Below are 24,877 nucleotides of genomic sequence, written 5' to 3'. Positions count from 1 at the left end.
TGGTAGTTATTAATAAGTAGCGGTTTTGTACTGGAAGACTGTATCTCAAAAATACTCATTAATTTAATAGACATTATAAATCTATTCTTTTCTCATTGAATATATTATGGTGATATCAAGACTCAGCTGTATGATATCAGAGACCCTTCCTGTAAGTCACAAGATCTAGTGAGTTACTTCCATGTGGATAGCTGTTAGATAGGGGACGTAACCAGGACTGAAAACTGAGCACACGGTGATGCCGGAATCAGACTTGAATTCTGGTAAGTAATGGGCCAAACTTTAATGATTAAAGGTGGAAATTATTATTTTCCTGAATGTAAGACAAGGTATATGGATTCTTGAGGAGAAAACCCACAAACGCAGTAATTAGATTTCGCATGGGGATGACACTGGAAAAACAACAGTTTTCTAAGAGAAGCATTTATGTGAATTGACTAATTTTGCTGGAAGGTTAGCTAATACAAAGCACTGAGAAATACTGATGGTGCAGGATGTTTTAAAATATAAATTGTTTTTCAGTATTACTGTGTTGATAGTAAGGGTTTGTCAAGTAACTTAGTGTACATTGGGGCAAGTTAAACAGGTCTGTTTGTTAATTTTATAGCCATGAGAGAAAGGAGGTTAACTTGAATGACAGCAGTTTCTTAACGGCAGAAGAGCATACAAAATTACTCTGAATTAGCAAACCTGCTAAAACTTGCTACCATGTGATAGCTTTGTGTATGCATGTAAGCATTTAACTCTTGCGTATCAAAGGGGGGGAGGGAATAGAAGCTGAAGTTTCTCCCTGAGTATAGTTTAGTATCTATAATACTGCCAGCAGAACTTACTCAGTTATCACTGAGTAAACCTAGCTCTCCCTGAAAGTACAAATGCTCTACTTGTGAAGACTGATACGACAATATTTTTAAACTTGTCAGTTTCCATTTTAATCTGATCTGTAAGACTGCAATCACTGTTCCTCAAACACAAACTTAAAAATGGGATTTTTTGGAAGTTAGAAGTGTTCAGGGAGATGAATAGCCAACTAAAAACGTTCAGGAAAACAGTTCCTCTAAAATAGTCCAGCTCTCAAATAGTCCAGTGCTGAACAACTTTGCTCATTTCCAATTAGACTGATATCTTTAAAGAAAAATAAAACACCACAACTTTTATAAAGCAACTCTTTTATAATTAGTTACAAAAAAAGTAAATACAAAAATTCCCTGAAGCAAGAATTGTTGGTAAAGATTGAATCAGGAACTTGTGTGAAAACAGCTGAGAAAATTCCCATAGTCACATATTTTAACACAATTTCTTCCATCTGCGTGGCATTAAAAGTTACTTCAGGAATAACTCTTTCAGTCATCCACTCCAAGCGATGCAAACCTATTAACATGGCATAAATACTGAGTTTCTGGTACAGCACGTCTGATGGCCTTTTTTTTCTTACTAGATGCTTTCTTCTTTTTGCAGGACTCAGATTTGGTCTTGGTCATCTCCTGAAAGAAGTCTGGAGATACAGTTGACTCCACCGTATTTAACAAAACCTGATAAAGCTGAGTCATTTTTGGAGATGAACTAAACAGATTTTCCACTGAAGGTGTTGATTTAAGCTCTTGATACAGCCTGTGCACAAGGGTCCCATTGTAAAGCCTGCTCAAAGGAAGGAGAGAGTGGTCGTTTAGCAGGTGCAGGTCATCCTGCACCTCAGCAGGACAAGTACAGAAACACGCTGCTTAGTGAAAAAACAGATCTTAAACTACATACAGGATCCAACAGTGGGCTCCTGAGGGATGCCTATTCTACTCAGTATTTTTCTCCTATCTTTAAAGAAGGGAGTTCAAATATAGTAAAATTGGCCAAAGGAATTTGACACAGAAAACAAAACAACATATGAACACATTTCATCAGGGGCTTGCGTGGAAAGCAGATCTCTGAAACATCCTTACCTAGTCAGGTCTGGCTCAGAGAGAGGAGTGCAAAGTAGCTGGTTGAGATACAATCCCATCTGAAGACAGCACTGCCACTGGCAAAAACTGTGCGCAGCATCTAAATCAAAGCCTGTATTTTGCAATTTGTTTTCCTTCCATTTTAGAAATTCGTTATATGCAATACTGTCACCTTCAGCATGTACGACTGTGGGATCTAGGTTATAAATAAAAAATGACATGCAAATAAATGTTCTGCTGTAAGCAGTATGAAAGGTATCTGCGATGTATAGAGTCTTCACATCTCCAGTTCTATTGCAGGAAGCATTAGTAATGTTTTAAAGTGTCTCAAACTGAACTTTAAGACATAAAATTGAGTAAAAATTCAAGTATCAATATCCACGAGGATCTGAAATTGTGAAATCAGGAATTCTATTTGTTAGGTAATTTGCTATGCTGTTCTGTGAGTGGATCAATTCCAAACAAGATTTCCATCTCACTCCTACCCACTTGGGATGCAGGTGGCAACCACGTCAGTCAGTATCTATAAACTAGAACCTAAAGAAACTGCATAATCCTGGCATGTGTAATCTTTGCCATCAAATGAAGGACTCCTAGAGGAAATGCCACCATAACTCTGTTTCAGTAATATTTATACTTATTAATTTCTGTGATAATTTAGTACTTTCAAATTCTCTCAATGCACAGTGCCTGTGTAACTCAGGATTTTTAAGTACAGATGATTTTAGAAAATATCATGAGAAAAAATATCAGAATGCATCAATAGTAGTGATTCTCTTTTGATGCATTAGTCTCTTAAGCTTATTTTTTGTAACTTTTGTATCTAAATTGATCTTTTAATCCTAAAGAAAGCATTTATAAATGCAAATTAATGTTTTACAAGATGGCAAAGCACTGTTTTACATACATAAAATGTTAAACTGATGGCTAGCACTGTTTCTCTGCTCTGTATCAATGCAAAGAATGTGACACCTCAGGATATGGTGTAAATCAATTCATCTGAATTTGGATAACTCACCATAAATTAGGAAAATTGAATTATGGTATAGATTTTCATAGTAGCTGAACATTTAAAATTGTATTCTTTGGAGACATACCTGGATCATTTGTTATCCTGTGCAGTTCTCCAGACACTATCATCAGAAGTAAAGCCTTTAATTGATGCAACTTAACTTTTGGTTCTGAACAACATATCCAGTAACACGTTACAGCAACAGGGAGTTGTAAGTGACTGGGGATAGATTCTAGGAAACTCATTTTCACTCCTAGAGTCTCCAGCAAAAGCATCTGACGGCATGACATGGGCACCTGAAAAGAAATTAAAAAACTGGAGTGGAAAAATAAAGGTAACAGACTTTATTTGCTGTGAGCAATTTCCAAATAAGCTTGTGTTTAAAGTAGCTAGTACTTCATGTTTTCGATAAAAACTTAAATAAGTTTCATGGATATTCTTAACAGGAACTATTTTTTAAATTCTATTTAACTTTTAAAAACTACATACTTAAATGTTAGGTAGAAGGATAAAAGTCATTTTTTACAATTGCCTGAGGTTAGATTTTAAGGGGTTTCAGAGTCGTCTTCAAATCAGGTGACTGAATTTGAACTCCTATGTAAAAGTTGGCTTGCTTGGAAAACCTTGTAACCATAATGCATTAAAATTACTTTGGTACGGCAAATATATGTACATAGATATAAAAAACTTTATTTTGTGCCTCTCAGAAGTTAGCCTTGCTTTGTGAGCTGTAATGGTGACATCTGGTCTTGGTATGTTGAAAACACGCTTACCTGTAATCACAATGAAATATTAAGTGTGAAGCGTGCATTTTTCACCTGTAACGTATTAATTCCTAGCACATGTTCCCTCTTTGTTGTGCTATTTAACTTCTAAAAAGTGGTGTTATAAACTTTGTCCATAACTTCATGCGTGCAGCAGAATCGCAGCAGGCTGTTCAGTTGTAATCAGAGTGCTTTGTGAACTTTGATTAGGATGTTTTTGCCTATTCTTAGGCAGACATCCCCACAGTAGAAGACAAACTGAAATCAGTTTGCCTAGAGCACTTTAAATGCAGCGTAACTTTTCTTCTTCTAACCTTCTGTTGAATTGATAATTCCTATATATTTAGTAAGGAGAGTTGTTGTAATAGCAGAAGCTCAAATTCATTAAACAAACAGCATACATACCAAGACCAAATTAAGGTGTCATTAATGTTTCTTAAAATCCCCAAACATGATTTTTCAAACTCTTAAGTGTTTGCATATTGTTCCTGTAAAAGGCCGGTAACAACAACCTGTGTAAAATAACCTGTATGTAGGCCTTTGGATCCATAGCTATCTGTAGCATTTAATGCTCGTAGTAGTGACAGACTTGGTTCTTACATGAAATAGCCACCAGCAAGTGATAAAAATGTATAGCACAGCCCACACGCAGAGATGAGTTAACAGTTGATCTGAATGCCAGAATGGATAGAGCATGTAGCTTAAATATGCAGCATTAGAAGACACAGATTGTATTTCCAGATGTTTCAGAAATTACTGTGTACAAAACCTCAATTATGCAACTCTAGGAATGGGAGATTACTTTCCATTCACAGCAAGAGTTACACTCTTAATCATTAGTATTTAAATATACAGAATTGCTAATGGTGATTGGGACTAACCTAGCACAACTTTCCTTTGATTAAAAGCTGTTTTTCAGGTGCCGTTCTGTCTGGCAAGTAGCAGGGGTCCACGTTAGCAGGATGCATACTTGCGGCAGGTAAAATTGCTGGGCAGCTGCAAGATTCATACATGACATAATGGTGATTTTTAGTAAAAAAGCATAGGTCAGATTTTGTTTCAGAACATTGCTCTGAAACATCTATAGCTTGATGAAATATAAATTTTGCACTGTTGAATTGCACTTTTCTAAATTTCATGAAACTGAGTTCCTTCCTATAGTTATAAAAGCAAGTATTAAAGTAACAGAATACATAGGATGAAAGAAGGGCTTACAATGGAAAATTTAGGCAGTGCTACATATACACACAACCAAGTTTTCATATAATTTCTTTTGGTACACTTGGGGGGGGGGCGGAAAGGGAAGAAGATAAAGGCAATCGATGTAGCTTCTCAAGATCACAGGCCAAGCTCAGAGCCCTGCAGGGACCTCTGTATTAAGTAGTTACTTACTGAGGTGGCTTAGTTCAGGCGCCACATTTAGCAACAGGTTGTCAAACATGAGTCCCAACTACTTTCTGTCACTCGTGAAACACTGTTAACTGTGATCTGTTGTGACAACCATTTACCTTCATTAACTTGTCCAAAGGAAAATGATCATCACAAAAACCTGTGGGTAGGCTTGCTGCTTGAACAAATGTTTTTTTAAGTGTCTTTTGGAGTCTGTCAAATTCGCATACAACAGGCAGCTCGTTGGTCTGCTTCCCTGGAGAAGCAGCTTCAGTATTTTGAGATACTTTCAGCAGCAGTCCATAGATAACTTGTCGAATGGGCAAAGCTGTGCTATGTGCGCTAGGTCTCTGCATGTCCTCCACCTGAACATGGAGGAAGGTACTTCTTAGTATCAGGGCATCGCTGATGAACGGGGCCAGCTTACCTTTTGCCAAAGCATCTAGTACCCACTGCGGTAAGTCTGCTTTCCTGGCTGCCTCGCATTCATACTTTCCATTCTGAAAAAAGTCCTCAAGGTTCACGTCCGACGGAGTATAATCCTCCATCGAAGTGCACAGCAGCTCCCTGATTTCTTCCCTCTGGTGTTTCTTGAGGTACTTCAGCACGTTGTCGACGGCCTCGGTGGGCTCGGCGAACTGCGCCAGCCAGCGCAGGAGCCCCTGGAGGCGGGCGCGCCTCCCCTGCTTCCCCGCCCCGCCGCCCCTCGGCAAGCGCACCTTGCTGAAGAACACCTCGAGAGCCGCCAGCTCGACATAGTCGTTGCCGTTCATGACGGCGAAGAGAGGGAGCAGGCTTCTGTTCAGGCGGCTGAAGTGCCTGCAGAACTTCTCCACGAAAAAGCAGCGAGCGGGAACGTAGCAGCCCTGCGCCCCCCCTGCCGCGCAGACGCTCTGCCACTGGAAGTGGCTCAGCGGGCAGTAGCCGGCCGCCAGGTCGAAGACGCAGAAATCGCTATCGAGGGAGAGGACGGGGCAGCCCCAGCGGTTGGCCAGGCCGGCGATCTCCCGGTCGGCCTCGGCGAAGCACTGGACGAAGGGCACGCCGAGCCGGCCCAGCGCCTGCACGAAGGCCTCGCGGGTCAGCAGCGGCACCAGGCAGCCGCCGTCGCCGCGGGAGAGGCCGTGGGCCGCCCGCAGCCGCTCGGCGGCGCGGCCCCGCAGCGTGGGCAGCTTCCTGTCGTCGGCGCCGCGCCCGCCGTCCAGCACCACGAAGGGGGCGACGCGGCAGGCCCGCAGGCTGCCGAAAAAGTCGCCCACGGCCGCCGCGAAGGGGCCGTAGTCGCCGCCGCGGCGGAAATCGACGGCGGAGGCGAAGCACAGCCGGTGGTAGAGGCTGCTCCCGTCGATGACCAGCTTGGTGTCCCTCAGCCGCAGCTCGGTGAGGAACGCCCCGCTCTCCTCCACGAAGCCCGTCAGCCCCGGGATGCCCATGGCGGCGGCGGCGGCGGCCTCTCCCGGGAACGGCGCCACGCCGCCGGAAGTGGCGCTAGGAGTGGCAGGCGGAGTCCTCCAATCAGAGCGCCTCTTCCTCTTCCCGCCCACCGGCTCTCAGGGCGCGTGCGCGGCGTCTCCTAGCGACGGAGCCGCAAACAGGGGCCCGGGCGGGCGGCCTGCCCTCCCCGCCCAGCCCGGTTTGGCTCCCGAGCCCGGGCGAGGTAGGAGGCTGTGGCCGCTCCCTCTTTTGCCCCGGGCTGGCAGCGCCCTGCCTCAGGCCATCCCGAGGGGAGCCGGAGGACCCTGAGGGACGGTAGTCCCCGCCGTCAGGCGGCCCTGGCGGCCGTACGGGGCCGGGCGCTGGAGGGGCAGAAAGCGGTGGGGCGGTCGCGTCCGGGGGATCCCGGGGAGCGCCGCCTTCCCCGGAGGGGTGAGGAAGGGGGACCGGAGGGAGGCATGCCGCCCTCGCCCCTCTGTGTGAGGGTAGCTGGGTGGGGAAGCGGGGACACTTCGTACCTGTGTGTCTGCCCCCAGGCCCTCGGAGCGTGAATTTTGAGTCTTACACGGTCTATTAACAAGGTAATAACATCTCTGAGGTTATCCTAGGGGATCTCGGCTTCCTGAATGTGTGTCAGAGAGATATTAATTAGGCTCTTTGATAGTCGAGTACATTTGACCTTGTTTTACCATCACCGGCAAGCTCCTTTGCTACCGACACTACTAATAAAATCTTTCTTAGTTATCCTTTCTCTGGGAGCAGTAAAAAACTGAGCCAACTGAGATGGTGTTACTTTAGACTTGGCTAGGTTTACAAAGATGTTGCAGAAAATAGGGAGCTGGGGTTGTTTAGCCTGGAGAAGAGGAGGCTGAGGGGAGACCTTATCGCTCTCTACAGCTACCTGACAGGAGGTTGTAGCGAGGTGGGGGTTGGTCTCTGCTCCTAAGTAACAAGCGATAGGATGAGAGGAAATGGCCTCAAGCTGCACCAGGGGAAGTTTAGGTTGGATATTAGGAAAAACTTCTTCACCGAAAGGTTAGTCAGGCACTGGAACAGGCTGCCCAGGGAAGTGGTTGAGTCCCCGTCCCTGGGGGTATTTAAAAGACCTGTAGATGTGGTGCTTAGGGACATGGTTTAGTGGTGGACTTGGCAGCGCTGGGTTAATGGTTGGAGTTGATGATCTTCAAGGTCTTTTCCAACCTAAATGATTCTATGATTCTATAACAATGGAGCCAGTGTTCAGGAGTTAATTTTTTCTAAATGAAGGAAAAACCAGAAATACCTCCTTTTTTTATTTTCAAAAAGTTTAAAGGAGCAAGCCAGTGAAGTCATTGGCAGAAAAAAAAATTAAGGTAGTAAATAGGGAGGATATTTGGAGTTTAAATATAAAAACTCTGGAATTTGTACTGCAAGGAGTGGGAGGTGGCAAATGTTGATGTCGCACAGGGGTTCTTAAGGAATAAAAAGAAAACCTGATAGAATTGGAAAATGGCCTTGATTGGCAAACCAGGGTTTATCTTGGAGGCAGAAAATGTCAGAGTACATTAGCCATTGCTAAAGAAATCTGAAGGTTATGTAAAGGAAATTAAAACCAGTATCTTACTTACGTAAGCAAAGGAAGGTCAGGGGAAGAAATGGAGGTGCTGCGCGCTTAGCATGTGTAGGTGGAACTATGAAACCCTAAACAACAACTTTGCTTTAGCTTACAGCAAAAAAGAGGAAGGAGATTTAAATCTAGCCAAAGAAGAAGGAAAAATTAAAAAAAGTGATCCAGACAATGTAGTTGCATTAGTTTGGCACCAGCAGTCTGCCAGGCTCTGGAATGGGGCTTGGGGGGGGGCAGGGAGAAAATTAAGAACATAAACTGTTTACGAGGGTGTTACCAGATAGGGTATACTGGTATTTTTGAGGAAAAGGGGTCTGGAGAGTTGATTTCTTTGAGTTATCTCTAGTGTTTCTGAACTTTAATGAAGCAATTGAGGTACTGCTGCTTGGGAAATACCTGGGAGAAGGTGGACACTGGCAAAAAATACAGCCAGGGTTGGGCTGAAGGTTTGAGTGAGGTAGGAGAGGCTGCCAGTTCATATACTTCTTGAAGAATCAGTCAGTCTTAGGGCTGAGCCGGGCTCTAGAGTCTATTGACTCTTACAGGGTGTTTCTTTCAAATGCAGTGGCTCAGCAATCAATCTCTTCTGTGCTATTAAAATGTGCCTGTGATACCACAACGGCAATCACTGACCCCTGCCTTATAACACTATCAAAGCATTTAATAAAGTTCTATGATAGTTATTACTATTATTCTATATAGAGGGAAAACGAAGCATAAAAAGTATCAGGTGAGAGGCAGAGTTGGAAATAAAGCACAACAATTAGACTCAATGGGCTACTCGATCTCAAGTGTTATATTGTGGTGTAAAGGATTGTGATATATTCCTAGGGCCCAAGTAGGTACAAAAACTTGAAGGTAAGCGGTGTTAAGTGCCTCTTCTCCAGAAGAAAGGAATAGATAGCTTGGCAGTTTTTGTAAGTGTAGTTATTTTTAAAGGTTATGTATTTCAAAGCTATTCTATTTGGAATTTATGAAAGCATCCATAAACTAGCAACAGAACAGTAAATGAAAAATACGTAAACTTTCCAGAACTGACAATGTAGTGTTTTATGGAGTTCATCTTCCTGCCCTCCCCTGCCCCACACCTCAACAAGATCCATTTATGCTTCTTCAGACAGATTTGGAGTTACAGAAGAAGTAATTTTCTAGCTGACATTCTTTGCTTAGCATTTGCGTTTCAAATTTTTTGTCAGTGTTGCTATCTGAAAGAGAATACAGAAACAGAATCTCAGGAGTGCTTTTGTTTAAAAAACATACAGGATTTGTATCATTGTTAAGATGGCTTGTAGTAATGAAAATTTGGCTGCGTTTCATAATATAGTGACACTGCAATGTCAGGCTCTTTAGTACAGTGTGACAGCAGCTCAGCAGATGGGCATTAAAAAAGGTTCGTGCACACACACACGCTGTAGTTGTAAGATACAAATTTGTAACCTTCATTTAGGCTCTGCCTTTGTTAGGAAATGAAGACAGTGACTTGGGACCCGCAATTATAGAGCTTTTAAAATTAAGCAATTTGCCTTTTCTATTCCAAAACATAAAAAAAAAAGCAGCATTTTGATATGCTTGCATTGATATTAAAATGCTATGGTGAACAAACCCAGTGTGGGCACGCTGCGCTGCAGCTGGCAGCGCTGACAGAAGGCAGTATTAGTTGCACTGATTGTAGGATCTTGCCACATCTTTATTTGTTCCAAAGGATCCTCAAGCACAAATGGTGCAGGTAGCATTATATAAAGGCAATGAAAGCAATATTGTTTTATTACAGGCAGTGAAACACCTACCCTTTATCATTTAGAATGAGGAAGGCTGAGTAAGCAAAGTTATTCTAAACTCATGTTCAGTTGTTGAAAACTGTAGAAACACTAGAGGTTTGCCTTTGCAGTCCCTATGTTTGCAGAATTAGGACCCCAATTAACAAGAATTCCAAATCAAAGCTAAATTGTTAGAAAGGTAGATCAAGAAAGAATTATTACAGTGAAGGAGAAACAAAGAACTTTTGGAAGAATTGGGTTTTATTGAAAGTCTTGTAGACTTGTGGGTAGCCATGAAGCTCTAATTTGCAGAAGATAGTAGTGAATCACACAGAAGGTGTGTGCTGTGAGGTCAGCACTGAAGCAGATGGTGAAATCTGAGGGGCAAATGAAAGAGCAAAGAAAACAGCTTTGTAGTTATTGATGGGAGTGAACTCAAATTACAAGTGGAGATTATGCTCCAGTATATACAAAAATCATGAAGCTTGTATCCTGAAATGCAGACATTTTTGGTGTCAGGTACCATGGTGGTATAAAGACAGGTGGTGAGGAAGAGTGCCCTATCTAGGGGAACTGTCAGGTGAAATACAGGTGTAGTTGTCCTTGCAAAAAGCACTTGAACTTTTAAAAAATTAATGTATAAGCACCTGCATTTCATTTCCCCTGTGTTGTCAGTTCAGTGAATTCATTTAAGGTCGATTTAGAGGAAGGCTGACTATGTCACATCTACATTATCTGGACTTTCTTTATCAAGTCTGCTGCCCACAGCTTAGCAACTAACGATTCCACTTAATTTGTGTTTTGCTGCAAGCTGAGCACTATAAGCACTGCCATAGAATTAAATGAAGCTTTTAATAAGAATAATACACTGACAAATCAAATCTTTTTCTGTTTCAAGGGTTTCCTATGAACATCCATGGAAGAGTAAAAGTATTTGAAAGCTGCATTCTAGAGAAATTTGTGTAGTTTCTGTTGCACAGAGAAATGCTGAAATTTCAAGAAACTGCTAAGTACGTCTCTGTTGCCAGATTTAATTCTGCTTGCTCAGATGCTGTGATTGCAAGAAGATACACTATTCAGAGGAAACTTGGCAATGGAAGCTTTGGAAGTGTATATCTGGTTTCTGACAGAAAAGCAAAACAAGGAGAAGAATTGTAAGTAAACCCTTCACATACTTTAAATAAAAATGTTTGGAACATATTTCTTGCATTGTAGATGTTTTCTTTGTATTTGTGTCTCATCTCTCAGTTTGGTGTTATGTTGCAGCCTTAACTGTTTAACTTTAGTGAGGACATAAGGTAGGAGCAAACTTCATGCTGACTCTGCGTTCCAACTGAATCTGTGTTTGTTTAAAATAGTTTATCTGATATGTCTATCTTATTGTGATTTTATCTAAGTCCTTTTTAATTTACTTGCGCTAGACAGTGCAGGTAGATGGAAAACCTCAGACCCTCCTCTCCATAGTGATGTACACCTCTGAAGCTTTGTAACAAATAATGAAACCAGTAAAAATATATGTAACTTAGCTATTGCCCAGTGCCATACCTTGGACAAGTTGCTAATGTAAGATATACACTGTGGAAAAGACCCTTGTATTTTCTCAACCAAGGTAAATTTTATCATTGTCCTGACAAGAAGCAGGGCAAAGGTATATGCCAGGTTTCACAAACTTGCTCTTCTTCTTTGTAATAAATTGTTTGTTAAAGACTTAAAGCTTTATAATTTATAAGCTATCATTTCATAATTATGTCAATATATATATAATATATGTGTGTATAATATAATTGTATAGTTTATTTTTGAGGTCTTTGCATTTTATAAATAAGTTCTGTTCTTGAAGTTCTTTCTTCAGAACACTTAGTAAAGTGCTGGGTATTTGCCTTCCATCCCATGCTTATCCATCTTCATGAACATGATGTTTCTGTTTTAAAAAATGTGGAAAAAGAGAATCCTTAGTCTAATCAGGTCCAGCTACTGCAATGTCTAACTCTATAATGCTTCATTCAGTTACACATGCCCTTTAAAGCATGGAACATTTAAAGTGAGCATGAAAACGTCAGAATTTCTGAATGTATTTTAATGGACTTCCCTCTTAATTTCTGATGATTTCTTATCTATTTACTGTAGGTAATTTTTTTAATGACACTTAATTGGATGCTTTCAGGAATCGATTCTGTGTCATTGTAAGGACTCAGATTGTTGGAGGGGTCTCAAAAGAAACTGTACTGTATTGATGTCCTATTTTTTATAATGGAGTTCTCTAAATGAAACCTGAGAAGGAATAGTTACAGAAATTCCAGTAAACGCCTTTCCATTTGCTGTATACCTAACTGATAGCACATTTTTTTGAATTGCCAGCAAATGTTGATTTCTGGCCCCCCCCCCTCCCCCCCCCAATTTAGACAAGTCTCATCAGTTTGGTTGATAAAGCCTTTAGGATTCTGAAGCCACAAAGACAAAACAACATTTCCAGAGTGTTGACGTTTCTGTATGTGCATTTGAAGTTGGGTGCCTGGGTAGTGCCTTACTGGCTGGACTTCCTGTTGTGTAGAGCTGTGTTTGTCTATCTTTTTGATAGTTACACCAAGTGAAATTTAAATGTGCATATTTTTTTTTTATCCAATAAAATTTGTGAGGCTTTTTGTTTAAAGTCTGAAACATCTAATCAATGTGCTTTTCAGCCAGAAATACATTCTTCCTTTAAATATGGGGGTCTGTTGGTCCTTATTGATGGACACATTAATGAGCAATTAGATGGTAGAAGAGCTTTTTCTGATTAATTTGTGCCTCATTTTTGCTGTTTATGGCAATGCAATCTTGGCAATATTGTTTTAATAAATGTGCAGCCAAGACATAATTCTTTCACTTGTTTTCCTTCTATGTCAATTTACAGCATCTCAGCTCCTTGGATTAGGGTTAGAGGCTACTAAGCTCTTAGCTTTTTCTAGCTAGCTTATAAGACTTCTGGATCTCTTTTAGCCTTAGCTACGGTTTTCTACAAAAATGTTCTTTAATGAAAACTTTCATTAAAAACAATAGAAAATATTTTTCATTTTCTGTTTCTGTTAAAATAATTTATCGTGCAAATAGGGTGACGGGAACTACCTGCGCTTATAAGACCGTTCAGAATTGAGCTATTACTGAACTCATCGTTAGAATATTAACAGTACAGTGAAATGTGTGTCTTCACACATTTGCTGCTATAGCACAAGCTGTGAAACCTCAAAAGCAAGGAACGTGTTCTTTGCCTTTAAGTAGTTATTATCTCGATTTTTTTTCCTTAAGAATTTTTCTTTGAGAACTTTAATTCTGAGTGACTGTGTTTTCAACAAGCATTCACTGCCTGCAGCATTTCATGCCTGTGTTTTGTTAGGGATGAGGCTGAGTGTGTCCTCTGCCATCCTCAGGACAGAGGCTGAGCATCAAATGGCATATTCTTTTTTTATCAGTCTCTTTTTTGTGACTACAACAATATTTAACAAGCCAAGGTGCTAGTGTAATACTGTAGTTCATCCTTTCATCACTAGGGGGTACTTGCGTATCACCGTTATTCATTCCATCTTCTGAGCCTCAAATGTAGATCGAAGAGCGGATTCCCCCAACTTTCTATAACTTACGTGCTAATAGATGACAAAAATACTGGCCCAGGTGAACATGAAAGCTTAGGTAGCATAATGAGATAGAGTGTAGACACTTTCTTCTATTTAAAAATACTGTTTTCTTAAGGTGGTAAAATACACTAGAAGTCACATTCTCAACACTACTTTCAAATCAGAAAATAATCTCTTATGGAACTGTACTGTTTACTGCTTCTGTTATATTTTCCACTGGGAAGTATGTATATACTTTCGAATGAAAAACTAGGTGGTTATGTTTCTTACTCTTTAAAAAGAATATCTTAATACAGCTCTGAAAGCACTTTGGCAGAAAAAAAGGAATTGAGATATTTAGGTCCCAAATGACCTCAGCAGAAGTCTATGTTTATTGTTTCAGAGATGATCTAGAACATGCCAAGGCAAATGTTGTATACAGCGTGAACTCAGCCACAGATAGTTTCCTGAAAATTGCTATAGTCTAAAGTACTGTGAAAGAGCATAGGAATAAATCGTGCGAATACAAATTTCCAAGAAGAGTGACATCTTGGATATTGGTACAAAAGCTGCTCAGGGATATCTTTTTCAATTTTCCATTAGTGCAATGTCTACAGAATGAGTTAATGTGGAGACTAACAATGGTTATCATGTAATTTCATGTATGCTCAGCAAAGCTTTTGCATGATTTTAGAAATAGTTTTGGGGCGTGCCTTGTACTTCATTACCCCTCAAGGATCTTAGCTGTGGGGAGCGAAGTGTTATGCACGGAGTTGCTTCAGCTGGGAGGGAGAGAGGGTTGATTATTTGGGGCATGCCTCAAGTTACCAGACTTACTTCACATAAAGCTCTCCACGTGTAGCTGCTCAAGCCAGCAATGCCTGCTTCTCAGAAGTACATGCCAGCTTCATGCTGTGTACGGATGGGATCAGGATTACTGACTTTCTGAGATCATACTAGATCAGAGACATCCAGTGTGATATGGTTCAGTTGCATACTCTATAAATAATAAGGTTATAAAGTACTACAAGTATAGTAGCATATGTAGGTCTCTTACTATAAGTCCCTCTTAAGTGTTGCATTGTATGACCGTTCCTTGCCTGTTGTTTTAACTTCCTAATTTGTATTTTTTGTAAATTGTATTTTCTGGTAATTTTTTATGTTCACGGTCCTGTGTGATTTCTATAATTTTGCCTTCTTTTTTATTAGATGACTCTGAAACCCTTTTTCTTTTTAATTTTGCATTCCACTGTCTCAACTAGAAAATTATGTACTGCTGTAAACAGCTGTCAGTTATGGACATAGCTAAACACCTGAATGTCTAAGCCAGGAAAATCCCTAGGCATACAACACATCTTGTGTCGATGAACTGTGTTTTCCTTTAGAAAATAATAGTTGCGAGTCATTGTATATTCTCAAATATGCTTTCATAGGTTCTGCTTACATTTAAGTTTACTGAGCAATAGCTTCTCTGTTTGCATTGCTTGTGTTCTGTGTTTTTCCAAGGTATATTATCCACAGTGGAGAGGGAGAAAACCAAACCAGTGATTAGTATTCTGGAGTGAGATGGTGCCACCATGGGGTTATTTCAGACTGGCTGGTAGACTTAAGGATCGCACTTACCTCATTCTGAGATATCTGCTTTGTGCAGACATGTGATGAATAACTTTTCCAAGTTTCATAATAATTTCCAAAAAAAAAAAAAAAAAGGCAAGTTCTTGATTTTAGATTTATAGCTGGGGAAGGTGACTTTTGTTTTCCATGTTTGTGTAGAAAGTTATGCCATCTGCTGTACATCATCTACAAGAGCTTTTGATCCTGTTGGATGATTCTCACCAAGTATGACAGAGGGTTAAACATCTCAAAGATAGAAGTTCCTGCAACTTATGTGAAAACAGACAGCAGAGGCGAGAACAAAATGAGTGCCATCATGAAGAGAAAGGCCAGAACCTGGGAGACTTTTCACTATGAAAGAAGTTTCTCATGTACTAGACAAGCCACACGGGAGAGAGATCATCACTTTCCCCCAGTTTTGGAAGAAACTATGGTCAGAATTTATGTGATCTTAGACCCTAAAGTCAGTTAAACACAAGAGACATATTTGTACAAAAGCAAGCTTCTTCGTTCCAGTTTACACAGGATGGCTTGGTTTGTGTATTATTTGGTGTTTTCCCTGTTAGATATTTGCAAATCTTCTTGTTTTGAGCCAGGTACTGTACACTGACTAAAACTGAGATTGAATTGCTTAATGTTGACACTGTCTTTCCATTCTAGTGGTCTCTATAATGAGCTCTGGCAAATCTTTATTTCAAATTGCAAACTGATTTAGCTAATATGTAACTGGAGTCCAAATAAGGATTGGATACTCCTGCAAATATTTGCTGTGGTTTTTAATCTTTTCCAGGGTTTGAACTGAATTTAGGCACGATAGATGGGGATGCGTATCACTAGTTGTCCATTAGTGGAGTTTCACAAATTTTTAGAGGCTCTTTTAAGAAGAAAAAACGGTAGCTTTAATTTGGCTAAAAAACTGCTTAAGTGCTTCTGTTCATTTTCCTCCTTTTCTTTTGTAAAGTTGGACCTAAATGTAATTTTTTTTTTTTTACGTTTATGTAATTTAGTGTTACTAGCAAAGGATAAACAGTGCTACTCAGTCACTTTTCTAGACCCATGTATGCCCACTATGGAATACTGCCTATTAAGAATGGCTCTTTGCACGCATTTAGCACCTTCACCATTCTGGGACCTGACAGCACTTTTCAGAGCTGTGAAGTATTTTTATCCAGTTTGCAAATGGGCGATAAACAGGGGGGTTAAACAGTTTTGCCTGCATTCATGTAGCAAGGCTGTGGAAAATCACTGGGCCACTACTTCAGAAGTCATTCTTTGATATCTTAATCTTGATAAATATTAGTAGAACTTGTAGTTACACTGTAGATGCTTGATCCTCATCTAGAGCCTAATATCATGGGGGTCAGTTCTGTATTTTGGAAACAAGCTGTTCTGTGCGTGGCAGGAAGGAAGCCTAGTTTCCTGTAGACTTGCATCTTCTCTTCTCTTAACCTACCACAAGAAGCCCTACTTTTTCAGCACACGTGTTACGACACCATTGCTTTTTCTGGAATGTCCCCTGTTTTCTTTTACTTTCATAAGTAATCGTAGCTCCAGCTTCTCCCTTCCCTCCCGTATCCCTCCAATATTTGTATTTTCCTTCTGTATTCCCTGATTAGTCGTTGCAAGAGAGACAGGTCAAGCCATGGTGGTCCCTGAGCATGTGCACAGGTGAGATGATTGGTATACATACACTGGCCATTTGGCAGCTCAAACAATGTGTAACTTTCGAGATCCAGGGGCCACTAAGGCTCTTGTACTTCCTACTTAGATCATTATAGATTGTCATCTTAAGATCCGTGAAGTTGCCACCATTATGACAGATTTTGTTGAAACTGGACGGTAACTCCCTAAGTTGAGTAGTGATTGCTAGACAGACAATTTTTTTCCTTGGTAGACAAGGCTACTAAACTTTGGACAATTGGAAAAATTTGGAAACGCTGGTGGGACAATTACACTATGAATTCTTCTGCAGCTTTCCAGTGTACTTGGTATTTAATACCTACCCTCAGTTCTTTGCTAACATATAATATGTAAATGCCTTGATGCTTATTAGGTCTTTCACACCGATGTGTGAATACAATGCCAGTTTTGTTGGCAAAGTATCAGCAGCTCAGTAATTATCAAGCCAGTACTGTGTTATAAAACTCTACCATCTCAACGATGTGCTCAAATGCAATCTCTAATGACAAAGAGAAGGAAGGCATTTCAATATTGTGTTTATATGAATTTTTGTAAATGCAGTGGCAGTATAGGTTTTAATTTACTGGTACATTCAGAGAAAATTTATTTAAATTTACAAATCACCTTCAAAGTGCAGGACATCTGCAAGTGTCTGGTGTCCCTGCCCCCAGATTCTTGACTCGCATATGATTTTTGCAAAAGTCTATCTCAATTTTTTGAGGAGTTTGCTTTTGTTTCTGGACCTAGACCTACCCAAAATAATGAGATAACTTGGTTTGTATAAAGAAAGTAGCAGGATTGTACCAGCATTTTTACAGCAAACAGTAATATCCCTGCAGTCACTTCTATACCAGTCCCCCTGAGTAGCTTATCAGTTAATTATAACAGGTAATTATGGTTAAAGACAAAGTCTTTTATAGCAGAGATTTACGTTCAGCGGTAGTCTTGAAGGACAGTGCTATCACTTAAAGATAACGAATGTCCTAATCAATTGTGCAAAGTGAAGCTCTGGGTTAAGTTTCACTAATTCATAACCATGCATGGGCAAGCAGCAGAAGTACACAGTAGGCAATAGGGACTTCTAGGTCATAAATATTCACGAGGTATTTATATGTCCCCGTGGTGCAAAGCGCACACGCTGAGAAGCATCAGACTCCCTGGACTGCTCCTGTGTGTGGTAATTGTGGGGTGTCAGCTCAGCTTCTGCGTCTGACTTGCATTATACCATTAATCCAGACTCATGCTATGATTCCTTGGAAACTGTGCACTCAGCTGAATAATTTATCACATGACTTTCAATTATTTATGAATTCTTATAACAAATTAAATAAAATCTAAAGGTGGAAGAGTTTTTTGTAACTTAGGAATTTCCACGCGACAATCAGCAGATTGCTGTATCGTTAAATCCCTGTGTTTGCCGCCTGTTTCCCCTCTCTGAAGGTATTCCAAGGGAATGGTCGTTTGACACTGGATTGATTAAAACAGTAACAAATGACTCCCTGCCAGTGGTCGCGTGCGTATTCATCTAATCGTGCTGGTTTCCTTTTTCCTTCTCCCTCATTTAATAATAAAAACTAGAATCCATCAGGTCATTTTAGATTTGTGAACAGGTTTTCATGATCTCCTTGGAAACTGAACAAAGGTGCACTTCCTATAGGACCTTCCTGATTGCTGCTTGTTTTTAAATAAGCTTTTCTTAGTGAACCATCTTTTGCTTTATTCAGTCAAGTGTGCCTCTGCTTCTTCATGTAAGGCTCAGGCTACCATCTATCAGCCGAGCTGCCATTGCTACTAAGGTGTACAGTCATTCTTGACCCCAAATAAGAGATAATAAGAACATTGACACAGAGGTCTTGCTGATTTAGCTAGAGCGGTTTAAGAAGTTAGCCTTCACGAGCTTTCCACTCGAGTGGCTGAGCATGACTTTAATATTCTGTGAACAATGCTATGGGAGTCAAGACCTAGCTAAGTGTTGAAGTCCTTGCTGAAACCTCTGTAACAGTGGTGGATGCTCTTGTGCCTTAGTTTAAGAGTACACCTGCAAATGGAGTATGCCAGAGAGTGAAACTGTCAATGTTTTGTTTCAGTTTTGGTAAGCAGTTGCAGCTATGGCCACAGTAGTTTCCAAGCATATCCAGTGCAGGCCGATACTGGTTCAGAGACCAGTTTGATAACCCCGGTCTCATTCAAAGCAGTTCGCAGTGGACACTATGTGGGAAGGTGCTTTAGTCCCTAGCTCCTGCACGCCTCTCAGTGCCCAGCTTTTCCTGCAGCTCAGCATGGCACTGTAGGGCTCCTCACCAGCCTTTGGCACATGGAGTTAAGGAGCTGCAGACCTCCCTTGCAGTGGGAGTGTGAGAGTGCCAAAGTACAACACAGGTACAGAAGACAGGAGCTACCATTAGAGCCTGCTACAGCTCTGCGTTTCTCTTTCCAGTAAAGCTGCGCGTACATGCAGCTGCCACAAAGATCTGGAAACACACACACCCACATGCATCTTCGCAGAGGGATGCTCTGCTAAAATTTTTAGAACAACAGAACTCAAGGTTACAACAGGGATCCAAGAAATAGACCGTCTCACCCTGGAACAATTTATTTAGAGCTCAGTGTATGAAAGTTTGGAAGGTCCCTGTGCTGGACAAGTCTCTAGTCGGGGCTGCAGGATAGCTTGGCATTGGAGCACGGATGTGAGGTTTTATGCTGCCCATGTTGGTGGTGGATTTGGCAATTTAAAGCTACAGCTGTGCTGCAGGCCTTTGCAACTTTTACATCTGCTCATTCATCTTTTTGAGCTTTGGTGGTATTGTTATTGGGTTTTCTTTTTTCTTTCTTTTTTTTTTTACCCCTCTCCTTTTAGTATACTTTTCTTTGACTAGGTAGCCTACTTTTTCATTTTCAGTGGGATTTGTCCATTTGACTGGGGTGCATTCTAACTAGGTCTTTAATTTATGTGAGTAGGAGGCAGAGTTCCTTAAAGAAAATATTACTTGGATTTACTCTAAATCTCATCCCCCACAGAGCTGAGCTCCTGGGAGCTCAGTGCTGCCGCACCCACCAGGTTGTGATCTTTTGTGCAGGCACTGAGCGGTGCTGATGGTTAAGTTCATAATTTTTCAAAATGTTTACAAGCATTATTTTCAACATCGAGCGGAGAATGGTGCTTAAGGCATTGTTGGTAAATTACTGGCTCTTTGAGGTGCACGGCAGAGACAGAATCTAATGATTTTGTAATTAAGCAAATGCCTTGAGGTCGCTTCTGTCTCATTCATTTTGTTGAAACTGATGTTTAGTTTTTATGCGTTTGTAAGCTAGCTTTAGTAAGAAAATGGAGAGGTACAGTATTATTACTCTAGGTTGAACTGTGGCTACCTGCCTCAAAGATACAGTATGTTTTTGCAATATTTGACTATGCCTGTCTACTGTATCTTGTTACAGTTTACGCTTGTTGGCAAGGTGTTTTCTCTTAAGTCTGCATGAAGGATGTTGTCATTCCTCCCGTGCAGAACGAGCCTCCGGTTCTTTGTTGCATTGAGTACATTGTAATGAGAAAACTGCTGCAGTGAGTAGAACAAATTCTGAATTTGCTGGATGGACAGCGTATTTTTCCTTCTTTTTTTCTTTTTCTTTTTTTTTTTTTTGGTTGTGCTTATGTGATATGTTAGTAAACTTAATTCCTAGTTCACTGTTTCTCTTACATGCATGGTGTGCCCGTCGTGTGTTCTAAAATAGCTTTTCAGTGTTGCTGGGTAGTTGCTTCATTTTTCAATTGCACATGTTTCACTGATTTCTAAGACCACAGTATCGTACTCAGGAGGGCTAGAAAGTATTAAAAGATTTTTGTCTAACAAGAGATGTTATACACAATTAATTTCCTCAGCATTGCTTGATGCCCTTTGCCTTTGATTGTAGACTATTTAGCAATATGCTTTTGTAAAGCTATAAACTGTGCTTTTACCTCTTTCTGCCCCCTGCCCCCCCCCTTTTTTTTTACCATAGATAATTCAATGCATATCAGAAATAAACATCGAAGGAGATGCCTTGCTGGAAAGAGACATAAAGGAAGAGTGAGTTTTCTCATTAAAGTTGCACCAATTAATATTTAAATTACTTCTGGGAATTAGTTCCACTGAAGGGACAATACTGTTGACATAAATATCCTTGCAACATTGAAAGGAAAATAATTCTGCTTACAAATATATTTGCATTCAGGAAGGAACCAATTAAATTTTACATGAGGAAATGTTTTAGCTGAATTTCTATGGAATGCATTTTATAGCCATTATTAGTGTGTTTGGTTTCCCTTTGCAGCTTCCTGCTCTTCAAAATTGTCTGTTTTCTGTAAATTGATTCGTACAGATCAGGTGATACAAGGGTCTTTCTTCAAAATTTCTAATTGAAACTCATTTCAAAATTTAAACTAATTCCTGTACATGGAAAATTCTTTTTGGCAGATGTTGTAGCCAAAGACTGCAAGTTGACAAAATGTAACATGGCAATTGTGAGATGTTTAATCATATTATAATGCTTGAAAACAAAATGCTGCATCCAAGCTTTAGTTCTCTGATGGTATCTCCTTTTTCTGAAAGGGAACGCTAATTAGCGGAGAGCAGTTAATAGTGAAACGTATCAAGTATGTGCCATGAAATCGCAAAGGAGAAATGCCTGGTTTAGATGATTTGATGTTTGATGGAATTAGGTCTTCAAAGATACAGAGAATAAACAAATTATTTAGTCCTTGTCTTATTTCCCTCTCAAATTCCATTTAGGTTGGTGGCAGCATGACATTTAATTACATTCTTAAACAAGACTAGGCTGTAGAAAAAAAATATGAATGAACAGTAGATGGTGGTAATGCAACATGTAGAGATAAAGTATTGCTAAAAAACCCCTACATTCACAGGTATTTAGTCTGTGCCCCATAACAATTTTTAATAATTTTCCTGAGTAGACACAAATTTCTTCAGTTCAATCACAATCTATTAGTATTTCATTTAGAGCTGAAACGTATGAATAGACTATAAATGTAATTACATTTTATTTTTTCATATCTGTCAAGGAAAAAAATTCTAGATTTCACAAACATGGTTTTAGAGGAAAATTCCTCCTTTATTAATCAATGTCCACTTTTATTTTGTAATTTTCAGTCAATGTAGATGACAACCCAAAATGTCCGAAAGAATTACTCAAAATAAATACATTTGAATGTCTAAAGAAATAATGTTAATGGATACTTTTGTGCAGTAGTAATATGGCTTGTTCAGTTCTGTGGAGGATAACACAAGTACTCTGCTTTGCTTTATAATTATTGATTTTTTTTTTCCCAACGTTGGCACATATGGTTCACCAAAAATAATTTCAAGTATGCCCCTTTGTATATATGAGATTTTGCTCAGTGTAGATGAAAACGATACAAGCTGTATTCCTTGCAGCTAATTTATTTCAACAGTGTTCTCTTTCATGATTTTGTCCTAGAAAATATATTCTCATTTCTTTGGGATACTAATTAGGAACTGTTAATTTTCAAATAACCATAAAATGTTTGCATCATGAGCCGAACTCTTCAGTGTTAGTGCATGTGTTAGAGCATATGAAAATTAGGCATCTCGAAAAATGTTTGTAGGTGCTATAATTGTGACTTGCTGATGGAAATGAAAAGTGGATCATCCATTTCACTTGTAAATTTATGAAATCTCATCAACATTCAAAGATATTTAAGCACTGCTAAATTCTTTAAAGTGCTTATTCAGAAAATAAAATTATATTTAATCTGTCTACGGATATTACAGTGCTCATATAGGAATTGAATTCTTAGTGGTTAACTCAGAGATTATCATAGAATCATTAGGTTGGAAAAGACCCTTAAGATCATCAGGTCCAACTGTTAAGCTAGCAGCACCAAGTCCACCACTACACCATGTCCCTAAGCACCACATCCACATGTCTTTTAAATACCTCCAGGGATGGGGACTCAGCCGCTTTCCTGGGCAGCCTGTTCCAGTGCTTGACAACCCTTTCAGTGAAGAAATTCACCTGGCGCAACTTGAGGCCGTTTCTTCTTGTCCTGTCACTTGTTACCTGGGAAAACAGACTGACCCCCACCTCGCTACAACCTCCTTTCAGGTAGCTGTAGAGAGCGATAAGGTCTCCCCTCAGCCTCCTCTTCTCCAGGTTGAACAACCCCAGCTCCCTGAGCTGCTTCTCATAAGACTTGTGCTCTAAACCCTTCACCAGCTTCGCTGCCCTTCTTTGGATGCGATTCTGCACCTCAATGTCCTTCTTGTAGTGAGGGGCCCAAAATTGAGTACAGTATTCGAGGTGCAGCCTCACCAGTGCCAAGTACAGGGGGACGATCACTTCCCTAGTCCTGCTGGCCCCACTGTTTCTGATACAAGCCAGGATACTATTGGCCCTCTTGGCCACCTGGCCATACTGCTGGCTCATATGCAGCCAGCTGTCGACCAACACCTCGAGGTCCTTTTCTGCCAGGCAGCTCTCCAGCCACTCTTCCCCCAGCCTGTAGCGTTGCATGGGGTTGTTGTGACCCAAGTGCAGGACCCGGCACTGAGCCTTGTTGAACCTCATACAGCTGGCCTCAGCCCATCGATCCAACCCGTCCAGATCCCTCTGTAGGGCCTTCCTACATTCAAGCAGATCAGCACTCCCTGCCAACTTGGTGTCATCTGCAAAAATTAGTTCTCAATGTTTATGAATGTTTGTGAACAGCATGAATAGGCTATTTTGGAGGATAGCAAAAAACAATCAGTCATTGATGATTGTTATGGCTTTACTAATAAATCAATAGTGTTCATGGGAATGGCAAAAGAAGCCCAGCATTTGATTTAAGGAATTGTAGAGCAATACTTAGGTTTGAAATGGGTTTATGGCTTGAGTAATAAATCAGTAACGGCCATGGGAATGATAAAAGGAGCCCAGCATTTGATTTAAGAAGTTGTGTAAGTAATACTAAGGTTTGAAATGTTTTGGCTAATGAGTAAACATATATATGTAAGTAGGAATAGCAAACAGCACTCATCGTTTGTTTTTCATTGGAAGTGTGGTAATCTTGATTTTCCCACAGAAATCAAGTGCTCTTAATTTACTGTGAGTGTTTCTTTCCTTAACTATAAACCAAGTATTCATTCTAGGTAGGACTGATTTGTGTATGCTGACTTTTTGCATTTCATGGTCTCACCAGCTCCTTCTTTCCCTAACAGATGAATGAATATCTTTAAATTATCTGAGCATGCAGATACTGGTGCTCGGAATAAAATGGATAAAATATAAAGAGTGATCCTTTTAATTTCTGATTCTAAGCTGTAAACTGCAGGAAAGCCAGTCAGTGACACCAGGCAGAGAAATCTGGTAAGATTGTTGGTAACAGGATAGCTGTATGTATGACGGGTAAGGATTAGACGAAAATTACAATGGAAGGAAAAGAGCAACCTAAGTGAAGGAAATGGATTCCAGGCAATAGGGTGCCATATAAAATCAGTAAAGTATCTTAATTGTGAATAAAAGCTGGATGTGCAAACGTAGGTCTGAAAGGAAAAGTGAGGAAACTGACGTCTGATAGTGGGCAGGTAACTTTACACGAGGAGTACCTCGTGTGCACAGTGGAATGTCAAATCAAAGGGAATCTATAATATCTGGATGTAGACTGTACAGAAAGGACAGTTAAAGTTGGGGACAGACAGGATTAGATATGAAAAATTAGATTCCAGTAATGTATTTTCAGCGTGGAAGGTATCAACAGAAACCTAAAATGATGATTTTAGAACTATGCTGTTGGCTGTAACGTGCAAATCTCATCAATATGAGAATATCACTGTGTGATATTCTAGAAAGCAACTGACTGTGAGAAGCAGTAATGATGGCTGACTTCATCTTGTCTGTGTGCCGATGGTGTCCTTGTTACTGAATTTCCCAAACAAACAGTTTTAGTACGCTGGAAGCTGTTGTGCAGACAGGACTTGTGCATGAGAGCTGTTGCCTGTTCATCATTTTGGTCCCTATTTGTAGTATCATACCTTCTCCATTTACCATTTGATAAATAGAATTTGAGACATTATTAATTAGACAGGCATTCCTTTTATTTTA

General features: G+C 40.2%; 2 protein-coding genes across 7 annotated transcripts in view; one reads left to right on the top strand and one right to left on the bottom strand.

Moving 5' to 3' along the window:
- ASTE1 (asteroid structure-specific endonuclease 1) lies at positions 1-6,580 on the bottom strand. Of its 2 annotated transcripts, XM_087770051.1 has the most exons (4): positions 5,219-6,580; positions 3,032-3,242; positions 1,935-2,130; positions 1-1,638 (listed from the first exon to the last, which is right to left on the bottom strand). In XM_087770051.1, exons 1-4 carry the CDS (start codon positions 6,530-6,532, stop codon positions 1,344-1,346), a joined length of 2,016 nt encoding a protein of 671 aa, XP_087626177.1. In that variant the 5' UTR covers positions 6,533-6,580; the 3' UTR covers positions 1-1,343. The 2 variants fall into 2 exon arrangements, with proteins under 2 accessions (XP_087626177.1, XP_009469909.2); XM_009471634.2 differs by lacking the exon at positions 1,935-2,130 and having other exon boundaries at positions 1,410-1,638.
- Positions 6,581-6,642: 62 nt separating this feature from the next.
- The window catches only part of NEK11 (NIMA related kinase 11), a 100,349-nt gene continuing 82,114 nt past the window's right edge, over positions 6,643-24,877 (top strand). For 3 of the 5 annotated variants that reach the window (XM_087733265.1, XM_087732463.1, XM_009471617.2), the window contains exons 1-2: positions 6,643-6,756; positions 10,795-11,050. In XM_087733265.1, coding sequence (XP_087589391.1) covers positions 10,881-11,050 — 170 coding nt within the window. In that variant the 5' untranslated portion in view covers positions 6,643-6,756; positions 10,795-10,880. The other 2 variants (XM_087731630.1, XM_087730804.1) reach the window with 2 other exon arrangements.

The sequence above is a fragment of the Nipponia nippon genome, unplaced genomic scaffold (assembly GCF_047370975.1).
Source record: "Nipponia nippon isolate SJK-2023a ecotype South Korea unplaced genomic scaffold, ASM4737097v1 scaffold_1, whole genome shotgun sequence".
Lineage (NCBI taxonomy): Eukaryota > Metazoa > Chordata > Aves > Pelecaniformes > Threskiornithidae > Nipponia > Nipponia nippon.
This window is presented reverse-complemented; position numbering and strand designations above follow the sequence as displayed.